This window comes from Oncorhynchus mykiss, chromosome 4 (genome assembly GCF_057628025.1).
Source record: "Oncorhynchus mykiss isolate SJ-2025 chromosome 4, ASM5762802v1, whole genome shotgun sequence".
Lineage (NCBI taxonomy): Eukaryota > Metazoa > Chordata > Actinopteri > Salmoniformes > Salmonidae > Oncorhynchus > Oncorhynchus mykiss.
This window is the reverse complement of record NC_143025.1, coordinates 72,185,001-72,204,236: the sequence shown is the minus strand read 5'-3', so window position 1 is coordinate 72,204,236 and position 19,236 is coordinate 72,185,001. Positions and strand designations below refer to the sequence as shown.

At 46.7% G+C, this 19,236-nt stretch overlaps 1 protein-coding gene across 3 annotated transcripts in view; it reads right to left on the bottom strand.

Moving 5' to 3' along the window:
* LOC110522349 (protein tyrosine phosphatase non-receptor type 14) overlaps positions 1-19,236 on the bottom strand; it is a 123,868-nt gene that overhangs the window by 70,251 nt on the left and 34,381 nt on the right. For all 3 annotated transcript variants that reach the window (XM_036975934.2, XM_036975936.2, XM_036975935.2), the window contains exon 2: positions 7,048-7,430. In XM_036975934.2, coding sequence (XP_036831829.2) covers positions 7,048-7,221 — 174 coding nt within the window. In that variant the 5' untranslated portion in view covers positions 7,222-7,430. The remainder of the gene's footprint in view (positions 1-7,047; positions 7,431-19,236) is intronic.

Below are 19,236 nucleotides of genomic sequence, written 5' to 3'. Positions count from 1 at the left end.
AGAACAGTCAAACAGGATGAGAAGGGGGAGAGGGTGAGGGAGATGGAGGAGGGGGAGAGAGTGAGAGAGAAACAATTAGATAGTGTGAAAAGGAGCAAAGGAGGAGAGAGGAGAGAGAGAGAAAAGTTGCCGAGGTCAAAGAAAATGAATAAAAAAAGAGAGTGAGAAAAGGAGGGAGGAAGGAGAGAACAAGAAAGGAAGGGAATGACAATAAAAACACGAGTTCAATCTCTAAACCAGCAGATATTTATCATCGAATGACGAGGAGGAGGTGAGAGTTAGAGAGAGGGGGATGGAAGGGGGGAGGTGGGGGTAGTGGGTCTGGGGGGACGGGTATCTCTTTCTCCTGCAGTGGAGGACAAAGGGATGCTATGCTTCGTTAGAGAAAGACAAGAGCCCCTATGGAGAGACGGAGCGGAGGGCAGAGAAAAATACACAGGGCCTGCAGAGAGACGCGTGGCAGAGTTACACACACACAGTCCTCTGTCTCTGTCAAACACACACAACACCTACAGTGCCTTCAGAAATTATTCCCACCCCTTGACTTTGTCCACATTTTGTTGTGTTACAGCCTGAATTTAAAATGGATTCAATTGAGATTTTGTGTCACTGGCCTACACACAATACCCCATAATGTCAAAGTGTAATTATGTTTGATACATTTTTACAAATTAATAAAATATGAAAAGCTGAAATGTCTTGAGTCAATAAGTATTCAACACCTTCATTATGGCAAGCCTAAATAAGTTCAGGAGTAAAAATGTGCTTAATAAATTGCATGGCCTCTGTGTGCAATAATAGTGGTTAACATGATTTTTGAATGACTACCTCATCTCTGTACCCTACACAATTATAAGTCGAGCAGTGAATTTCAAACACAGATTCAACCTCAAAGACCAGGTAGGTTTTCCAATGCCTCGCAAAGAAGGTGTTACGGTGCGTGAATGAGGACCCAAAAGCGAATTAACTTAAACAGAGCTTCTTTAATTACCAAACATAGGTAGGCTCAGACGGACCGGCAGATTCCGACAGGACAAGACAAGGTTACAGCAAACATGACGACAGTCTGGTTCAGGCATGAAACACAACAAACAAGAATCCGACAAGGACAGGAACAGAAACAGAGAGAGATATAGGGACCTAATCAGAGGGAAAAAGGGAACAGGTGGGAAACGGGGTGAATGGGTAGTTAGAGGAGACAAGGAACAGCTGGGGGAAAGCGGGGGAGAAAAGGTAACCTAACAACGACCAGCAGAGGGAGACAGGGTGAAGGGAAAGGACAGAGACAAGACACAACATGACAGTACATGACAGTACCCCCCCACTCACCGAGCGCCTCCTGGCGCACTCGAGGAGGAAACCTGGCGGCAACGGAGGAAATCCTCGATCAGCGCACGGTCCAGCACGTCCCGAGAGGGAACCCAACTCCTCTCCTCAGGACCGTACCCCTCCCAATCTACGAGGTACTGGTGACCACGGCCCCGAGGACGCATGTCCAAAATTCTACGGACCCTGTAGATGGGTGCGCCCTCGACAAGGATGGGGGGGGGGGGGGGGAAGACGAGCGGGGGCGCGAAGGACGGGCTTGATGCAGGAGACATGGAAGACCGGGTGGACGCGACGAAGGTATCGCGGAAGAAGAAGTCGAACTGCGACAGGATTAATGACCCGAGAAATACGGAACGGACCAATGAACCGCGGGGTCAACTTGCGAGAAGCCGTCTTAAGGGGAAGGTTCTGAGTGGAGAGCCAAACTCTCTGACCGCGACAATATCTAGGACTCTTAGTTCTACGCTTATTAGCAGCCCTCACAGTCTGCGTCCTATAACGGCAAAGTGCAGACCTGACCCTCTTCCAGGTGCGCTCGCAACGTTGGACAAAAGCCTGAGCGGAGGGGACGCTGGACTCGGCGAACTGAGATGAGAACAGCGGAGGCTGGTACCCGAGGCTACTCTGAAAAGGAGATAGCCCGGTCGCAGACGAAGGAAGCGAGTTGTGGGCGTATTCTGCCCAGGGGAGCTGTTCTGACCAAGACGCAGGGTTACGAAAAGAAAGACTGCGTAAGATGCGACCAATAGTCTGATTGGCCCGTTCTGCTTGACCGTTAGACTGGGGGTGAAAGCCGGAAGAGAGACTGACGGAAGCCCCAATCAAACGGCAAAACTCCCTCCAAAATTGAGACGTGAATTGCGGACCTCTGTCCGAAACGACGTCTGACGGAAGGCCATGAATTCTGAAAACATTCTCGATGATGATTTGTGCCGTCTCTTTAGCAGAAGGAAGCTTAGCAAGGGGAATGAAATGAGCCGCCTTAGAGAACCTATCGACAACCGTAAGAATAACAGTCTTCCCCGCTGACGAAGGCAGTCCGGTGACAAGATCTAAGGCGATGTGAGACCACGGTCGAGAGGGAATAGGAAGCGGCCTGAGACGGCCGGCAGGAGGAGAGTTACCGGACTTAGTCTGCGCGCAGACCGAACAAGCAGCCACGAAACGACGCGTGTCATGCTCCCGGGTGGGCCACCAAAAACGCTGGCGAATGGAAGCAAGCGTACCCCGAACGCCAGGGTGGCCGGCTAACTTGGCAGAGTGAGCCCACTGAAGAACGGCCAGACGAGTAGGAACGGGAACGAAAAGAAGGTTCCTAGGACAAGCGCGCGGCGACGGAGTGTGAGTGAGCGCTTGTTTTACCTGCCTCTCAATTCCCCAGACAGTCAACCCGACAACACGCCCCTCAGGGAGAATCCCCTCGGGGTCAGTGGAGGCTACTGAAGAACTGAAGAGACGAGACAAAGCATCAGGCTTGGTGTTCTTAGAGCCCGGACGATAAGAAATCACGAACTCGAAACGAGCGAAAAACAGCGCCCAACGCGCCTGACGCGCATTAAGTCGTTTGGCAGAACGGATGTACTCAAGGTTCCTATGGTCAGTCCAAACGACAAAAGGAACGGTCGCCCCCTCCAACCACTGTCGCCATTCGCCTAGGGCTAACCGGATGGCGAGCAGTTCGCGGTTACCCACATCATAGTTACGTTCCGACGGCGACAGGCGATGAGAAAAATACGCGCATGGGTGGACCTTGTCGTCAGAGAGGGAGCGCTGAGAAAGAATGGCTCCCACGCTCACCTCTGACGCGTCAACCTCGACAACGAACTGTCTAGAGACGTCAGGTGTAACAAGGATAGGAGCGGATGTAAAACGATTCTTGAGGAGATCAAAAGCTCCCTGGGCGGAAACGGACCACTTAAAGCACGTCTTGACAGAAGTAAGGGCTGTGAGAGGAGCTGCCACCTGACCGAAATTACGGATGAAACGACGATAGAAGTTCGCGAAGCCGAGAAAGCGCTGCAGCTCGACGCGTGACTTAGGGACGGGCCAATCAATGACAGCTTGGACCTTAGCGGGATCCATCTTAATGCCTTCAGCGGAAATAACAGAACCGAGAAATGTGACGGAGGAGGCATGAAAAGTGCACTTCTCAGCCTTCACAAAAAGACAATTCTCTAAAAGGCGCTGGAGGACACGTCGAACGTGCTGAACATGAATCTGGAGTGACGGTGAAAAAATCAGGATATCGTCAAGGTAAACGAAAACAAAGATGTTCAGCATGTCTCTCAGGACATCATTGACTAATGCCTGAAAGACAGCTGGAGCGTTAGCGAGGCCGAAAGGAAGAACCCGGTATTCAAAGTGCCCTAACGGAGTGTTAAACGCCGTCTTCCACTCGTCCCCCTCCCTGATGCGCACGAGATGGTAAGCGTTACGAAGGTCCAACTTAGTGAAAAACCTGGCTCCCTGCAGGATCTCGAAGGCTGAAGACATAAGAGGAAGCGGATAACGATTCTTCACTGTTATGTCATTCAGCCCTCGATAATCTATGCAGGGGCGCAGAGACCCGTCCTTCTTCTTGACAAAAAAAAACCCCGCTCCGGCGGGAGAGGAGGAGGGGACTATGGTACCGGCGTCAAGAGCTACAGACAAATAATCTTCGAGAGCCTTACGTTCGGGAGCCGACAGAGAGTATAGTCTACCCCGGGGGGGGGTGGTTCCCGGAAGGAGATCAATACTACAATCATACGACCGGTGTGGAGGAAGAGAGGTGGCCCTGGACCGACTGAACACCGTGCGCAGATCGTGATATTCCTCCGGCACCCCTGTCAAATCACCAGGCTCCTCCTGTGAAGAAGAGACAGAGGAAACAGGAGGGATAGCAGACATTAAACATTTCACATGACAAGAGACGTTCCAGGAGAGGATAGAATTACTAGACCAATTAATGGAAGGATTATGACAAACTAGCCAGGGATGGCCCAAAACAACAGGTGTAAAAGGTGAACGAAAAATTAAAAAAGAAATGGTTTCACTATGATTACCAGAAACAGTGAGGGTTAAAGGTAGCGTCTCACGCTGAATCCTGGGGAGAGGACTACCATCCAGGGCGAACAAGGCCGTGGGCTCCTTTAACTGTCTGAGAGGAATGTCATGTTCCCGAGCCCAGGTCTCGTCCATAAAACAGCCCTCCGCCCCAGAGTCTATTAAAGCACTGCAGGAAGCTGACGAACCGGTCCAGCGTAGATGGACCGACAAGGTAGTGCAGGATCTTGAAGGAGAGACAGGAGTAGTAGCGCTCACCAGTAGCCCTCCGCTTACTGACGAGCTCTGGCCTTTTACTGGACATGAAGTGACAAAATGACCAGCGGAACCGCAATAGAGACAGAGGCGGTTGGTGATTCTCCGTTCCCTCTCCTTAGTCGAGATGCGGATACCTCCCAGCTGCATGGGCTCAGCACCCGAGCCGGCAGAGGAAGATGGTAGTGATGCGGAGAGGGGGGCGACGGAGAGCGCGAGCTCCTTTCCACGAGCTCGGTGACGAAGATCAACCCGTCGCTCAATGCGAATAGCGAGTTCAATCAAGGAATCCACGCTGGAAGGAACCTCCCGGGAGAGAATCTCATCCTTTACCTCTGCGCGGAGACCCTCCAGAAGACGAGCGAGCAAGGCCGGCTCGTTCCAGCCACTGGAGACAGCAAGAGTGCGAAACTCAATAGAGTAGTCTGTTATGGATCGATTGCCTTGACATAGGGAAGACAGGGCCCTGGAAGCCTCCTCCCCAAAAACAGATCGATCAAAAACCCGTATCATCTCCTCCTTAAAGTCCTGATACTGGTTAGTACACTCAGCCCTTGCCTCCCAGATTGCCGTGCCCCACTCACGAGCCCGTCCAATAAGGAGAGATATGACGTAGGCGACACGAGCAGTGCTCCTGGAGTAAGTGTTGGGCTGGAGAGAAAACACAATATCACACTGGGTGAGGAACGAGCGGCATTCAGTGGGCTCCCCAGAGTAACACGGCGGGTTATTGATTCTGGGCTCCGGAGATTCGAAAGCCCTGGAAGTGGCCGGTGGATCGAGGCGGAGATGGTGAACCTGTTCTGTGAGGTTGGAGACTTGGGTGGCCAGGGTCTCAACGGCATGTCGAGCAGCAGACACTTCCTGCTCGTGTCTGCCTAGCATCGCTCCCTGGATCCCGACGGCTGAGTGGAGAGGATCCGAAGTCGCTGGGTCCATTCTTGGTCGGATTCTTCTGTTACGGTGCGTGAATGAGGACCCAAAAGCGAATTAACTTAAACAGAGCTTCTTTAATTACCAAACATAGGTAGGCTCAGACGGACCGGCAGATTCCGACAGGACAAGACAAGGTTACAGCAAACATGACGACAGTCTGGTTCAGGCATGAAACACAACAAACAAGAATCCGACAAGGACAGGAACAGAAACAGAGAGAGATATAGGGACCTAATCAGAGGGAAAAAGGGAACAGGTGGGAAACGGGGTGAATGGGTAGTTAGAGGAGACAAGGAACAGCTGGGGGAAAGCGGGGGAGAAAAGGTAACCTAACAACGACCAGCAGAGGGAGACAGGGTGAAGGGAAAGGACAGAGACAAGACACAACATGACAGTACATGACAGAAGGACACCTATTGGTAGATGGGTAAAAAAAAAAGCAGACATTGAATATCCCTTTGAGCCTGGTGAAGTTTTTAATTACACTTTGGATGGTGTATCAATACACCCTGCACTACACAGATACAGGAGTCCTTCCTTACTCAGTTGCCAGAGAGGAAGGAAACCGCTCAGGGATTTCACCATGGTGACTTTAAAACAGTTAGAGTTTAATGTGATAGGAGAAAACTGAGGATGGATCAACAACATTGTAGTTACTCCACAATACTAACCTAAATGATAGAGTGGAAAGAAAGAAGCCTGTACAGAATAAAATATTCCAAAACATGCATCATGTTTGCAACAAGGCACTAAAGTAAAACTGAATATAATGTGGCCAAGGAATAGGGCGTTTTTAGGGGGATACAAATAAACAGAATACAGCTTTAAGCACAGGCAACTTGGTTGTCTGCCTTCCAACAGACACTGGGAGACGAATGTACCTTTCAGCAGGACAATATCCTAAAACACTAGCTGAAATCTACACTGGAGTTGCTTACCAAGATGACATTGAATGTCCCTGAGTGGCTGTATGGCAATGATCAACAATCAACTTAACACACCTTGAATATTTTTTAAAGAATAATGGACAAATGTTGTACAATCCAGGTGTGGAAAGCTCTTAGAGACTTACACAGAAAGACTCACAGCTGTAATCACTACCAAAGGTGATTCTAACATGTATTGACTCAGGGGTGTGAATACTTATGTAAATTAGATATTTCTGCATTTCATATCCAATAATGGGGTATTATGTCATTATGGGGTATTATGTGTAGATAGGTGAGAAAAAATATTAAAATATATATATTTAATTCATTTTAAATTCATGCTGTAACACAACAAAATGTTGAACAAGTCAAGGTGTGCGAACACTTTCTGATCATCAGCGTTGCTGATTGTGGACAGTATTGTGTGTGCTTGTGTACGCATATCTTTCTGTTTATGTGGAATCAACATAATGTACTGTAAGCTGTGGGAGAGGTGTGCTAGCGATAGAGAGATGAATGTAGTTGCAGAGCTAGTGTGTGTTTTTCCCCTCACCTCTCGTAGTTCCAGTCTCTGGGCCACGGCCTCCAGACATTCCTGCCCCGTACTCTCCACAGACAGAGTACACTCGATCACATTGTTGTCCAGCAGACGAATCCGCGTCACAAAGTAGTTCTTGCTTAGCACGTTGTAGCGCCGTGTCCGACGCAGCATCAGCCTGAACGGCATGGCTCAGAGGTCACAGTACGGTGAGAGGTGAAAGGTCACGAGAGAATGAGGGGGTGGGGCTTTAGGACGTTGATGCTGCTCTTCCCACCCTCGCGTGGCAGCCACACCCCAGGGTGAAGCAGTGCTCTCTGGGAAGGCGCTGGCCCATTCCCTGAGACGTCTGGAAGAGGAGAAAGAGGAGAGGAGGACTGGAGGAAGATCACTGGGAGCTGCAGGGAGAGATGGGAAAGAAGAAAGATTTAATATCAGAAAAAAATATACCAGCTAAAATAACAATACAGGACAGTGCAGTACATGTGAGTGATTGAGCAGTTATAGATTCCCCTAGATGTCTTTTGATGTAACTCAAAAGCCCTGAACCAAAAGAACCCAAAATCTTTTAGGTGAGGGTAAGCTGCCTAAATAATTTAACACAAGTGAATGAATTTAAAGGACAGAACAGTAGATTGTCAAATAAAATCACTGAAATGGCACAACCAACTAGTAGAAGTACTGGTGCTTCAAGCCACGCAGCTGGCTTCTTTAAACCTCCATTTGAGAGTTGTTTGTGTCTGGGGGAAGATGTGAAGACATGGATGGATCAAGTTCAAACAGTAGAAAGAGGAATTCATGCGAGGCAGCAGCTGGCTTTGGAGGAACTAATGGAGCTTCTCTTCTCATATCTCCTGAGTGGGAGTCCTTTCCTTTTTATCTGGCTCAGCCAAAGAGGACAGCACACCAGACATTATACAGTGTAGCATTACATTATAGACACACGCGATCTCTACTCCAAATATAACTCTCATACACTAACAAACAATTCCTACAGCTTAGAAGTACATGTAGACTCCCTAACGTGAATATTTTAGACGGAGTAGACGCACACACGTGCACACACACTTACACACTCAGTGTGTGGTTAAGTAGGGTTCAGAGAGTACTAGAATGGGAACCGTTTGAACACTATGCCTGGATTAATGATCAGGTCTGGGCTTTCATGTTCTGTAGAAGAGACTACCATCAGGAGAGAAAAAGGGCTTTGAAGTTGTTCAACACACACACAGACAGACAGACAGACAGACAGACAGACACACCAAGGTCTCCGTTATGAAAATGTGGTGCTGGACATTTGACCAGCAGAATTTTCATTTGAGAAATTTACTGGGCCCACAGGCCTTTGCATAGGGTGCGTAACCTGATTAGGACGTTCCCTCGCGGTGCTCAGAATGACAGAAATCACTTCAGATGATGGTAATTATTCTTCACAGAACATGCGAGTACGCAATAATTGGTGTCCTTCTTACAGCGCACTTTGAAGATGTTAGAACAACTTTCCACATTTACTTTACCTCAGCCAACAAGACGAGTAACAAACAGCAAAATGACTAGCCCATGCATAAGCGACACATGAGTTTAAAGTTTTGGGAAGCTAATATTCACCATCCACCTTTATAAAGCATCATCGCATTTGCTGACTTATGTAAAATCTCATATCCTGATGAAGGTCATTTTCTGTCAATTCAATGAATAAATAGTTTATATAAAATTACCATATGTAAAGGTCTATTTCTTATTACATTTTGAATTATACTCAACAAATAAAAAGGTACTGTCACACCCTGACCATAGTTTACTTTGTATTTTCTATGTTTTGATTGGTCAGGGTGTGATCTGAGTGGGCATTCTATGTTACATGTCTAGTTTGTCTAGTTCTATGTTCGGCCTGATATGGTTCTCAATCAGAGGCAGGTGTTCGTCATTGTCTCTGATTGGGAACCATATTTAGGTAGCCTGGGTTTCACTGTGTGTTTGTGGGTGATTGTTCCTGTCTATGTGTTTTTCACCAGATAGGCTGTTTTAGGTTTTCGTTACGTTCATCACGTTCTTTATTTTGTAGTGTTTGCATTGATTCGTGTTTTACGTTTGTTCATTAAAACATGGATCGCAATCTACACGCTGCATTTTGGTCCGACTCTCCTTCACATACAGAAAACCGTTACAGAATCACCCACCACAAAAGGACCAAGCAGCGTGTCAACAGGCAGGAGCAGCGCGAGGAGATGCGCAATAAGGATTTCTGGACATGGGAGGAAATCCTCGACGGGAGAGGACCCTGGGCTAAACCAGGGGAGTGTAGCCGCACTAAGGTGCAGCGGGAGAAGAAACAACAGGAACAGCCCAAGGAGGAGTACAGTATGGAGTATACTTCTTGGGAGGAGATCGACAGGTGGGCGGCCGACCCAGGGAGAGTGCCGGAGCCCGCCTGGGATTCGCTGGAGCAGTGCGAGGAAGGTTATCGTAGAATGGAGGCGGTGAAAGCAGAGAGGCGCTGGTATGAGAAGGCAGCACGGCAACGCGGATGGAAGCCTGAGAGGCAGCCCCAAAAATTTCTTGGGGGGGGGCTAACAGGGAGTATGGCTATGCCAGGTAGGAGACCTGGGCAGACTCCTTGTGCTTACCGGGGGGCTAGAGAGACCGGACAGACACCGTGTTATGCAGTGGTGCGCACGGTGTCTCCAGTGCGGGTGCATAGCCCGGTGCGGTATATTCCAGCTCCGCGTGTCTGCCGGGCTAGATTGAGCGTCGAGCCTAATGCCATGAAGCCGGCTCTACGCAGCTGGTCCCCAGTGCGTCTCCTTGGGCCGGCTTACATGGCACCAGCCTTGCGCTCGGTGTCTCCGGTTCGCCTGCATAGCCCAGTGCGGGCTATTCCACCTCGCCGCACTGGCAGGGCGACCGTGAGCATTCAACCAGGTAAGGTTGGGCAGGCTCGGTGCTCAAGAGCTCCAGTGCGCCTGCACGGTCCGGTTTTTCCAGTACCACCTCCACACCCCAGCCCTCCGGTAGCAGCTCCCCGCACCAGGCTTCCTGTGCGTGTCCTCGGCCCAGTACCACCAGTGCCAGCACCACGCATCAGGCCTACAGTGCGCCTCGCCTGTCCAGCGCTGTCGGAGCCCTCCTCCTCTCCAGCGTTGTCGGAGTCTCCCGCCTGTTTAGCGCTGTTAGAGCCTTCCTTCTCTACAGCGCTGCCGGAGTCTCCCGCCTGTTCAGAACTGCCAGTTTGCAAAGAGCTGCCAGTTAGCAAGGAGCTGCCAGTCTGCAAGGAGCTGCCAGTCTGCAAGGAGCTGCCAGTCTGCAAGGAGCTGCCAGTCTGCAAGGAGCTGCCAGTCTGCATAGAGCTGCCAGTCTGCAAGGAGCTGCCAGTCTGCAAGGAGCCGCCAGAGCTGCCTGTCTGCAGGATGCCGCCAAAGCTGCCAGTCTGCAAGGAGCCGCCAGAGCTGCCAGTTAGCATGGAGCAGCCAGGGCCGCCAGTCAGTATGGAGCAGCCAGGGCCGCCAGTCAGCATGGAGCAGCCAGGGCCGCCAGTCAGCATGGAGCAGCCAGGGCCGCCAGTCAGCATGGAGCAGCCAGTCAGCATGGAGCAGCCAGAGCTGCCAGTCAGCATGGAGCAGCCAGAGCTGCCAGTCAGCATGGAGCAGCCAGAGCTGCCAGTCAGCATGGAGCAGCCAGGGCCGCCAGTCAGCATGGAGCAGCCAGGGCCGCCAGTCAGCATGGAGCAGCCAGGGCCGCCAGTCAGCATGGAGCAGCCAGGGCCGCCAGTCAGCATGGAGCAGCCAGTCAGCATGGAGCAGCCAGTCAGCATGGAGCAGCCAGAGCAGCCAGTCAGCATGGAGCAGCCAGAGCTGCCAGTCAGCATGGAGCAGCCAGTCAGCATGGAGCAGCCAGAGCTGCCAGTCAGCATGGAGCAGCCAGTCAGCATGGAGCAGCCAGAGCTGCCAGTCATTATGGAGCAGCCAGTCAGCATGGAGCAGCCAGAGCTGCCAGTCGACCAGACTCTCCCAGATCTGCCAGTCGACCAGACTCTCCCAGATCTGCCAGTCGACCAGACTCTTCCAGATCTGCCAGTTGACCAGACTCTTCCAGATCTGCCAGTCGACCAGACTCTTCCAGATCTGCCAGTCGACCAGACTCTTCCAGATCTGCCAGTCGTCCAGATTCTCCCAGATCTGCCAGTCGTCCAGATTCTCCCAGATCCGCCAGTCGACCAGATTCTCCCAGATCCGCCAGTCGACCAGATTCTCCCAGATCCGCCAGTCGACCAGATTCTTCCAGATCTGCTAGTCGACCAGGATCTGCTGAAACCGCCAGCCAGCCAGGTTCTGGTAGTTTCTACTACCTGCCTGGGCTTCCTCTCAGTGCTGAGCTTCCTCTCAGTGCTGAGCTTCCTCTCAGTGCTGAGCTACCCATCTGTCCCGAGTTACCTCTGTCCCGAGCTGTCCCTCTGTCCCATGTTATCATTGTGGTGGGTAACCTATTTAGGGACGTTTAGGAGGGGGATTAAAACTGTCATGAAGTGGGGTCCACGTCCAGCGCCAGAGCCGCCACCGCGGACAGATGCCCACCCAGACCCTCCCCTATAGGTTCAGGTTTTGCGGCCGGAGTCCGCACCTTGGGGGGGGGGTACTGTCACGCCCTGACCATAGTTTACTTCGTATTTTCTATGTTTTGATTGGTCAGGGTGTGATCTGAGTGGGCATTCTATGTTACATGTCTAGTTTGTCTAGTTCTATGTTCGGCCTGATATGGTTCTCAATCAGAGGCAGGTGTTCGTCATTGTCTCTGATTGGGAACCATATTTAGGTAGCCTGGGTTTCACTGTGTGTTTGTGGGTGATTGTTCCTGTCTATGTGTTTTTCACCAGATAGGCTGTTTTAGGTTTTCGTTACGTTCATCACGTTCTTTATTTTGTAGTGTTTGCATTGATTCGTGTTTTACGTTTGTTCATTAAAACATGGATCGCAATCTACACGCTGCATTTTGGTCCGACTCTCCTTCACATACAGAAAACCGTTACAGGTACTTACTCATATTTGATTATTTCTCCTTTTATTTAGAACCTTGGCGCAAATGTTCAATTAAGCATGTAACAAAATATAAAATATTAATGTATAAAATCTAAAAAGGTAAATAGAAAACACTTCAACTATAGGTGAAAAACAAAATCAATATAGGCCGAAAATATATATATATATATATATATATTTTGGGGGGCTTGCCTGTTTTGCATGTTATTTTGGCATTAATACGTGTCACATATCAATTTACATTTGGTACCTCGGGTCGAGTGTTAGCACCAACCCACGAAACCCCAGTTTCTCGACCGTATAAATTGGGGCCATGTCTTTGCAGATGTAAGTTATAACTGCAGCTGTTATCTCCTTCCATCTTCGTGATTCTTTGCCATATGGTGTGTCGCGGGCAAAAGCCTCTTGCAACGTCTGAGGTTTGTTTTGAGCACTCAACTGTACTTTTTTGGGTCTCATCCGTAGACTCTCTCTGTATTGTTTCACATGATTTTTGCGTTGGTGGTAAAAGAGGTTAGTGGTGTTTGAGCCTGTTGTCAGGACCGGCCTGCGGGATATTTTTGCAGAGGACGGTTTTCTGGTCCATGTCAGATGTTTCATACCCTAACGACATCCCTGCGACTGAAGTAGCCCCACTTTTAGGTGCGAGCTCAGTGTCTCCGTGCACTGTGTCACGTTCACTCTCCTCCATGTTTGTTTGTGTTGCAAATTTCCTTCCACACGGCAAAGCGTCGTCCAATAGGCGAAAAAATTTGCCGTAAAGATTGATTTGCGACACAACAAAATAAACGATAGAGCATAATATGAAATGATATCGGCACAAGATATAAATTCATGTCAACTGCGTTTATTTTCAGCAAACTTAACCTGTGTAAATATTTGTATGAACATAACAAGATTCAACAACTGAGACATAAACTGAACAAGTTCCACAGACATGTTACTAACAGAAATGAAATGTGTCCCTGAACAAAGGGGGTCAAAATCAAAAGTAACAGTCAGTATCTGGTGTGGCCACGAGCTGCATTAAGTACTGCAGTACATCTCCTCCTCATGGACTGCACCAGATTTGCCAGTTCTTGCTGTGAGATATTACCCCACTCTTCCACCAAGGTACCGGCAAGTTCCCGAACATTTCTGGGGGGAATGGCCCTAGCCCTCACCCTCCGATCCAACGGGTCCCAGATGTGCTCAAAGGGATTGAGTTCCGGCCTTTTCACTGGCCATGGCAGAACACTGACATTTCTGTCCTGCAGGAAATCACACACAGAACGAGCAGTATGGCTGGTGGCATTGTCATGCTGGAGGGTCATGTCAGGATGAGCCTGCAGGAAGGGTACCACATGAGGGAGGAGGATGTCTACCCTGTAACGCACAGCATTGAGATTTCCTGCAATGACAACAAGATCAGTCCGATGATGCTGTGACACACCGCCCCAAACCGTGACGGACCCTCCACCTCCAAATCGATCCCGCTCCAGAGTACAGGCCTCGGTGTAACGCTCATTCCTTCGGCGATAAACACGAATCCGACCATCACCCCCGGTGAGACAAAACCGTGTCTTGTCAGAGAAGATCGCTTTTTGCCAGTCCAGTCTGGTCCAGCGATGGTGGGTTTGTGCCCATAGGCGACGTTGTTGTCGGTGATGTCTGGTGAGGACCTGCCTTACAACAGGACTACAAGTCCTCAGTCCAGCCTCTCTCAGCCTATTGCGGACAGTCTGAGCACTGATGGAGGGATTGTGAGTTCCTGGTGTAACTCGGGCAGTTGTTGTTGCCATTCTATACCTGTCCCGCAGGTGTGATGTTCGGATGTACCGATCCTGTGCTGGTGCTGTTATACATGGGCTGCCACTGCGAGGACGATCATCTGTCCATGTGTAACGGATGTGAAACTGCTAGCTTAGTTAGCGGTGCGCGCTAAATAGCGTTTCAATCGGTGACGTCACTTGCTCTGAGACCTTGAAGTAGTAGTTCCCCTTGATCTGCAAGGGCCGCGGCTTTTGTGGAGCGATGGGTAACGATGCTTCGTGGGTGACTGTTGTTGATGTGTGTAGAGGGTCCCTGGTTCGCACCCGGGTATGGGCGAGGTGACGGTCTAAAGTTATACTGCTATACATGCTGTCTCCCTGTAGCGCTGTCTTAAGCATCTCACGGACATTGCAATTTATTGCTCTGGCCACATCTGCAGTCCTCATGCCTCCTTGCAGCATGCCTAAGGCACGTTCACACAGATGAACAGGGACCCTGGGCATCTTTCTTTTGGTATTTTTCATAGTCAGTAGAAAGGCCTCTTTAGTGTCCTACGTTTTCATAACTGTGACCTTAATTGCCTACCGTCTGTAAGCTGTTAGTGTCTTAACGACCATTCTACAAGTGACTGTTCATGAATTGTTTATGGTTCATTGAACAAGCACGGGAAACAGTGTTAAAACCCTTAACAATGAAGATCTGTGGAGTTATTTGGATTTTTACGAATTATCTTTGAACGACAAGGTCCTGAAAAAGGGACATTTCTTTTTTTGCTGAGTATATATCATCATATCGCCCAGCCCTAAATCTTATGTGATGAGTTGATTGGATAGTCATAATGTAGCCTAATAACATAACTCAATCACTGTTAGCAAAAAAGACTGTTCTGTGTATGGCTGACAACGTATAGCGTAGAGGCCTTGGTTACATCAGATTTTTTTATTTTTTTTTAACTAGGCAAGTCAGTTAAGAAAAAATTCTTATTTACAATGACGGCCAACACCGGCCAAACCCGGACGACACTGGGCCAATTGTGCGCCTCCCTATGTGACTCCCAATCACTGCCGGTTGTGGTACAGCCTGGATTCGAACCAGGGTGTCTGTAGTGACGCCTCTTGTACCTAGATGCAGTGTTTTCTTTCCTTGCACGATAAAAATTGGGCCATTTTTAACACATTTCATGCAATTCTACTACACTTTATATGACTGCAGACATTAGAATAATATTATTTAATACGACAAATTACAGGGTAGCCTACTCTTCTGACACTGACAATAAAAATGACGTATGTATAATAAGCCTACGAGAAGGGGAGACACAAATAGAATATGACGCCCATCTAAACTGGAGGAGGAAATGAATGTCCAAAAACAAACTTTTCAGTGGCACTGACCCAACAATGAGCCTATGTCAATCTACTCTCTAACATAGTAGAAAAGTTGACATATTCTATTGGTCAGCTTGTCGAGAAAGAAATAGCACAAACAGACTCTAGGACATTTGTGGGACGATAGATCCCAAATTCATACAACCAGTAGGCCTAGGCTACATAAAAAAGGTACGTTGCAACAGATAAGATCATTTAGCTTAAAATATTGATAAACTATTCATTCTAAACCTAATTAGGGCACCAACGTGCACAAGGCAGTAGGGTACGCGGAAATGTGCATTTGGCTACCAGACAATGAAAGAAAGCTGATAGAGAAATAGGCTAATGGTTTCAATGGCATATGGAAGTCTTTATAAAAGAATTGCCTCCACAGATATGGTCAGATTTTGCCTGGGCTACTTTGAAGCAAGGTAAAACATGCCTCATAAAATCTAGTAAAGCGTTCAGGTTTCAAACAATTAAGAAGCTATATGTTTTTAAAATACATACGGCCTCCAGCACATTGCACAGTGGTGTGTGATGTGTTGCTGAAGCCTGCCTTCCATTGCCTATGCATTTGAATGGCGAATGGGAAGCACGCTTCAATTACCAGTTGAGAAATAAAAATATGATGTATTTTTAAATCATGGTCCAAAAAACATTTTTAACACCCGATTGCATTTAGAATTGTTGTACAATGATTGGGCTTATAAAGCCCAACCACTTTGCTACTTGGGGTGGCAGGTAGTCTAGTGGTTAGAGCGTTGGGCCAGTAACCGAAAGGTTGGTGGATTGAATCCCTGAGCGGACAAGGTACAAATCTGTCGTTCTGCCCCTGAACAAGGCAGTTAATCCACTGTTCTTAGGCCGTCATTGTAAATAAGAATTTGTTCTTAACTGACTTGCCTGGTTATATAAAAGTGCTGTCTGACAGATTCTCTGCTCAAAGGCTCTGTATCTGTATGCTGTGCGCGTGATAAATAATATACACAGGTGCCAATTTAATTCCACTAAATTAGGCAAATTGAACAATAGACTGATACGCATGACCGGTCAAATGTATTTACATCAACTGGTATTTAAAACCATGAATAGATTTTTTTCCTTCTTCCGGACAATTTTTTTGAATCCGTCAAAAGCCGGCTATTACCGGCTAACAGAAACCCTAAAAACACACACAAACAAACCCCAGTTAGCACATTTGGGAACATATGTTTTTGGTTTCACATTGGTTGTGGGAACGAAGCCATACATTTCCGGACCGGTAGAAGAGAATATTTTGTTGGTCTGAGAACAGAAATGATTGGTTATTTGGAGGGTTTTGAACGACTTCCTTAAACGTTTCAGTGAATGTTTCAATAAGACTTTTAATAACACTGCTAGCCTATTTTGGGTAAACTCTTTGAACAACAAACACGACAACAAACAAGGACACTTGGAAATGAATTTCCTTAAGCATTAATCATACAAACACAAGTATTATTAATTGTGAAACAGCATCAGTGAGATTCTAACCTGTCTTCTGTCCTCTGTCCATGGAATTAGTCCGCTGTGCCACTAGGATGGAGCTACAATTCCATGTTTTTTTACTCATACAAAGCTGTTCATTTGAGTCTATTCAAACAGACCCCATTTAAAAGGAAATAGGTTCTCATTAAGATCAGGTGTGTAGAATTAATGGGAACGGCCAAAACACTTGAACATGCTTAACTAATTCTACTGTGTTACTTTTTATATTTACTTTATTTTGCAATTATTTTCTTAACTCTATTTCTTGAACTGCGCTGTTGGTTAAGGGCTTGTAAGTAAGCATTTCACGGTATTCGGCGCATGTGACAAATACAATTTGATTTGAAGATAGAGGTTTTTTGATGCTGAGAATGGAATGTAAAGTATATGTTTTTAAATAACATCATTAGAACATTCTCTGAATGTTATTACAGTTTTCTTGTGTTTTTATGTAAAGTTTTCTTAATATTCTTGGAGCAATTTGAGAACATGACTTTAAATAAAACCACGAGGAAACGTTATGCTGAAGTACTGAAATTCCCACAGCAGGGAATTGTTTCTTAACGTTCTCTGAACTCTTTGAGAACATTCCCAATGTCAAACCAGTTGGAGAATGTTTCTTACCAGCATTTGTATTAAATGCAACCATGTTTGAACTTTTAGGAAATTATATGTTAAAGTGTTGATATACGAAGTTCCTTCAATATGCTGAGAATGTTCCAAAGCCAAGCAACTATCTTGCAGCATTCCCAGAAAGATGTGGGAATGTTGAATGCAAAATAACCCTACGACAAGCACGCTCTCACCAAGCTCTATTTCATAAACAACACTGAAAGCATACTGGTAATGATTAAGTTAAGAGTTATTACATAGTTACCACCTAGAGGTAATATCATATAGCTTAACACTTGGAGAGCCGGAATTACATAACTACTAGAATGGCCATGATGTTCATTCTGACCTTTGATATTTCAATTGTGTAAATATTCCATAATAAATAATAAATTGTCAAATGAATGCATTTATTATGTTAAAATAGGTCATAAGAAACCTCAGGACACCAAATGTTAATTTAATGAGAAAGAAAATCTATTGATTGATCCAGAAGCGCATAGACTGTAAATACTAAAATAAGACGATACTGTATTTTCTGACTATAAGAGAACAGTTGCCTGCCCAGCTAATGGCCCATCCAAACTACACCTAAACTATATTTAAACACATGTAATCACACATGTATTAATAGATGTGGCCTAAAGACAAGATTAAATTGACAACAGTCTGATGGGTGACAATAATGTCAATTGTCAAATTGAGAACGAAGAGACCAGCGAGTGTGCATTGGCATAGAAGTGAATGGAACTTACCAAAAATCACTTTTTCAAATCAACTTTTACAGGCCAGATGTTTTGATTGCTATACCCTATCTAAGGTTTCTAATGAACTATCAAAATTACTCAGATGGGCTCTGTTTCCAAATATAACTTTGTGAGTACTGGCGACAATCAGCAACAGTCATTTGGGTTTAAATATCCTTTCTATTTTATTCTGTTATATTCCATTATATTATTACTGTAAAATCTGTGTGTGTTGACTGTGGTAAGGCAGGGGAATACAAACATGTGATGTCTGCTAAATGAACAAGTTGATTTAATTGGCATGGCGAAGCCATTTAGCCTCGGCTACTAAGCACAGATAAAAAAAACTAAAAACATGCTATTCTGTTCTTTTGAAATAAATTCTTAGTATCATGTTTTTAATTACCTATGCATATATGCATATTTATCTCAAAGTTCTGCTAGTGTAAAATACACATATTTAGGAAAAGTCCATTACAAACCATCCTAGTGTTACAAACCTAGTGTTAATGCTCCATGATGTAGACGGGAACTGAGATAACAACAACATAAGCATCCCTAACAGTAGTGGGGAGCTGAGCTAGCATTAACATTAGGATCACTAACAGTAGTGGGGAGCTGAGCTAGCATTAACATTAGCATCACTAACAGTAGTGGGGAGCTGAGCTGGCATTAACATTAGCATCACTAAAAGTAGTCGGGAGCTGAGCTAGCATTAACATTAGCATCAATAACAGTAGTGGGGAGCTGAGCTAGCATTAACATTAGCACCACTAACAGTAGTGGGGAGCTAGCATTAACATTAGCATCACTAACAGTAGTGGGGAGCTGAGCTAGCATTAACATTAGCACCACTAAAGGTAGTGGGGAGCTAGCATTAACATTAGCATCACTAACAGTACTGTCTGTTTAAGGAAGAGGCTGCGGTTCCAAAGGTAACCACCCTGTTCCGACCCCCTGGAAGTCTTTACCCCAGAGCTAAAAACATGTATCACATTCTGCACATGTGCTTCTTTACCTGTACTTTACACACACACGTTTTTGAAAACGTCCATACAGCATCTGCATACCAACCATTTGATCTCAATCAGTTTCATGGGGATATGCATTTAGATCTTCTTGTGTTATACAGTGTTGATTAGAAGTAGCCCAGTGTTGTTTTGAATAATGTAAAAGCAGATG